This window comes from Malus domestica, chromosome 08 (genome assembly GCF_042453785.1).
Source record: "Malus domestica chromosome 08, GDT2T_hap1".
Classification (NCBI taxonomy): Eukaryota; Viridiplantae; Streptophyta; class Magnoliopsida; order Rosales; family Rosaceae; genus Malus; species Malus domestica.
The window spans coordinates 19,671,814-19,676,081 of NC_091668.1; the positions used below are offsets into that span (position 1 = coordinate 19,671,814).

General features: G+C 44.6%; 1 protein-coding gene across 1 annotated transcript; it reads right to left on the minus strand.

Annotated features, from left to right (window-relative positions):
• Positions 1-1,425: 1,425 nt before the first annotated feature.
• Positions 1,426-3,708, minus strand: LOC103413892 (protein NODULATION SIGNALING PATHWAY 2-like). The gene has a single exon (XM_008352332.4). It carries the CDS (start codon positions 3,348-3,350, stop codon positions 1,809-1,811), a length of 1,542 nt encoding a protein of 513 aa, XP_008350554.1. The 5' UTR covers positions 3,351-3,708; the 3' UTR covers positions 1,426-1,808.
• Between the last annotated feature and the right edge of the window lie 560 nt (positions 3,709-4,268).

A 4,268-nucleotide genomic window follows, 5' to 3' on the forward strand; every position in this document is an offset into this window, starting at 1 on the left:
TTGCTCGTCAAGCCGTTTTCGAATAAACGACCTTGTGGGCGGATCGGATCCTTCTCCACCATCTTCATCACAATCTTCCATTACTCCTTCATTGAGAATGCAAGTGTTCCTGTCGGGAATTTCAAGACTGCGAACCAGATCGCCTAGATTAACTTCCCTTTCTCGGCGAGTTGCGCTTGTGGACTCAGGTGTCACGGCGCTGACGGGATTCTGCGCCTGTGGCACACTGTGTCCTACGTTCTGAATCAGTAAATCGGCTGTTGATTTTCCCATAGCTGTTTTGTTTTTTACCGATCGCGTTTCAATTGGCATGAACTTCGTAGTTTAGCCCTAGGTCCCACTGGGCGTGCCAAAATGTTGACCCTAAAAACTACCAAGCCTGCGTGGCGCGCATGCCGAGTAATCTATAAGCTAACTACGTCCTTCGGTGAATGCGGGGCGTGCCAACTCGTCGGCCGAGCTCGGCCAAGGAGTAAATTTTGTTGATGTTGCGTTGGGTGCGCGGCTGACTTCTGCGTCTTACGATTGCGGCCGAGAAAGGAACACGTCTCGGCCTCTTGGGCTCTCGAACCTGAAGACAAGGTTACTATTCTTACGAAGTTCAATATCAAATTCGGCTTTCAATGTGCCGAATGTAATAACTGTAACACCTCACTTTGCCGAGAAGGCTGATGAGATGACCTCGATCAATAAGGATTCAAAAATCCTTCTCGACCGAGACTTGGATAGGTAATCAACAGTCCTCGCCGTAGTGTTGTTGATGCCAACGGAAGATACTGCGAGACCGACTGATTCTACGATGACAGAGCTATCTATGCCGACTTAAGATATCACCGGTTGCTTCCACAGTGCTGTTGATGCCAACGGAAGATGTGTCAGCGAGAAAAGAAAAGAAAAAATCTCAAAGTTGTTGAAAAAGCTTGCGCAGGGCAGTTTTGTGTTGAATTGTAGGGGGCCTCAAATGATGCACGGCCTCTTCTATTTATAGCAACGGCTCCCCCCAAGGTCGAGTTAAAACCCCATTCGGACTAGGACTTCTTCTCCCAATCAAACACTGACTCGACCAATCCTACTTCCATTATGACTGTGAACCTAGTCCTTTATTGAGTCGGATTCGCTCTGGGGTTATTAATCCTGCCGAGACTCCTTATTGCACCAGGACTTGACTTATCCTACGTCCTGATCTAGTCGACCTAGGTTTGGAGGCCCACGTACTGAACGATCCATGCCGCAAGGCCTTCCAGGCCGAGAATGATTCTCTACTCGGCCCAAACGTTATTTTGGGCCTAAACAATATGATATGAAAACAATTTTCACACACTGTTTTCTCTATCCGCATACTTTTGTTCTTTAGATTTTTAATTTAATAACTAAATGAGAATCAATGGACAAAAGTAAAGATGTGTGCATAAGGAGAAAAAAATATTTGTGAAATCACTTCTCATATTATTATTATGTATGTATAACATTAACATGTAAGTATAGTTACATTCTTTTCTACCTCGTTGATAAATTTGGGCATTGAACATCTGCCATTTACATCTATATATACAAAGTATTGTATCGTTCCCAGTATTCTCAAGAGAACCAAATCCTATTCTCTTAAAACTTCAAGAGTCTCAAACAACAAGGTAGACACACTTTAAAAGAAATCAATTGTATTGGCCTGAGGTGAAATCCCAAAATTTTGCTTAGTTACAATTTTGACCACCATATGGTTCGAAATTTTGCTGACAATTTAGCTAAATTGGAAAAAGACGATTAAGTGAGAAAAAGGGGCTGAAAGGCAAATAAAAAACTTGAAGAAGCTAATTGACAACATCAGATTCTAAGGGTGACGTCCAAATGGAAGCTGAGAGTAAACAACGAGACTTCCAACCTAAAACCAGCCGATGATTGGTCACCTCCTCCACCCTATAACCGTCATTAAAAAGACCCAACAAAAGTTTTGCTTGACAATGATTGGCAAAGCTTATTGGAATAGGCTTAAACCCTACCGCACCCAACCTCTCCCTCCAAGAGTGGCCAACTTCTCCATGGGCGCGGTAGATATGAGCCAATGACCCTACTATTCGAGGCCCCAAGAATACTCTCTCCACTAGAGCTCTAGCCCGGCTTTGCATTGGGAAGCCGGCCTCGAGTGAGTCATATACTGCCGAGTAATGGTACAATGAGTCCATGAAGCGGGCCACGAAGCCTCCATCCCATGTGGACCGTACATCTTCCTCGACCAAAGTGACTAGTCTCGGGCTAAGAGTCTTGGCTCCGGATAAAAACGAAGCAATTGAATCTGGAGACCGGTAACTAAAATGTGGGAGGTTTAGCATACAATTGATCACCAAGGTCTCCCCTTTTATCAACTTCAAGGCGGACGGTTGAAATGTCTCATCAGAACCCAACCTACATTGGTGAAAAGAAAATGGCTGACCAATTGACGCGGCAAATTCAGTCAAACGACGGCCGGTCTCTTGGACGGTCCCAATCGACTGCCTTCTGCTGCCGCCCCTCGACAAGGCGGTGATCCTAAGAAGTGGGGTAGGTGGTCCCTCCTTCCTGGAAACCAAGGCCTGCATCAAGGAAGCCCATTGGATACCCTCCATGATGTCATAATCTACGACGTGGATCCGCCTCTCATGGACCACGGCCTCTAAAATCGCCTGGTTGGCTGTGAAGTGCCCAAATTTAACGTAAGGCGACATGTCCTGGAGCAGTTGAAACGCTACGGTCACGTCCATTGGATGGTGGCCGTGATTGCGGTGCGCCCCACTCCCAATCAAATGCTTACCAAGCAAACCCCCGGTGCCTTCTAGCAAACCCTGGAGGGCCTCGGTATAATACGCCGCCAGCCTCTCCATGTTAGAACCGTCAGTTGGAGAGACCAACTCCTTGAGCCGAACCAATATCACCCGAGCCAGATCTCGGCTCTTGTATGCGCCCGTCAGCGCCTCCGCCGCCGCAATCAATAAATGGACCAGCCTCAACCCCTTCAAGTCCTCACCGTTAGCGCAGCCGTCTTCATCCGTCAACGTCATCATTTCTCCCAACGTCGTCGTATCGTTTGACGCTTCTAACTCTAGAGGCTCGTCCTGGGCCGACGACGAGTTCAGCTCAGTGCTGCCATCTTGGTCTTCCACCATCGACTCAATGAGCCCATGAAAGTCGTCTCCGGCGAGCTGGTCTATCGGTGCCAGCGCTTCCCAGTCGACCAGCGGAGACCAGGCGTACCAGTGATCGGTGGAAACGGTGTTGGTGCTTGTGGTTGTGGGGCTGCAGCCGGATAAATCAAGATCAGGGTCATCATGCCCATCAATGGCCATAGCCATAACTGAGTTCAACAGCAACTGGGTCATGCCAGTTGGGTTAATGAGTTAATGGGTTTCAGTTTTGGTGATGAAGTGGTGGTAGATTTACAGAGGGATCGGTGGAGGAGAAGGAGGTGGAACAAGAGACAGTATGTTAAGCTACTAATTAAGAGATTAATTATCGACTAATTTATGGGCTCATCTTAATCATCATGCCCGAGGTTGAGTTTGGTTTTATACACAGCCGATCCTAATCAGCATGATTACTGTTATATATTTAATTAACTTTACACTGTTGCCCCCTAAGTTTTAACATAATTTCAAACCTCAAACCACCTGCTTTCCAAAAAAAAAATAAAAAAACCCCTTAACCCACCTAATTAATTAGTTTAATTAATTTAAGTAATTTGTGTAACATTGACGTGGCAAGTAATGTGTACATGCCACATGAGTTAATGAATCTATATGATTGGATGTTGGTTGTATGCATCACTTATCATACGCGATGATACATTAATGTAGTTTTAAATGTGTTCTCCATAACATTACTCAATTAGGTTTGGGGTATATTTTTATGTTTGTGGGTTATTTTATTTTGGAGTAAACTGCCGATTTGCCCCCTGAACTATCACCTAACTTTCGATTTCTCCCCTGAACTTTTTAATTGGAAAATTAAGGACTTAAACTAATTTTTTTGGCCGATTTGCCCCATGCTGTTAATTTTTCATTCATTCCATTCAAATTTCTATTAAATGGAAGCATGTGCACAACATGTGTGGGTAATTCGGTCGCTTCATTCTTTAAAATAATTGAAAACCTTAGATTTCTATAATATAAACCTATGCAAATATGTGTGATTCTATAGCTTTTGTGTCTTAATGTCTAGTGAAGTAACGCTTTTGTTCACAAATGAGAGTTACGTGGTTTGCCCATGATAAGAGTTAACGTTAATTTGGATGAAATCTA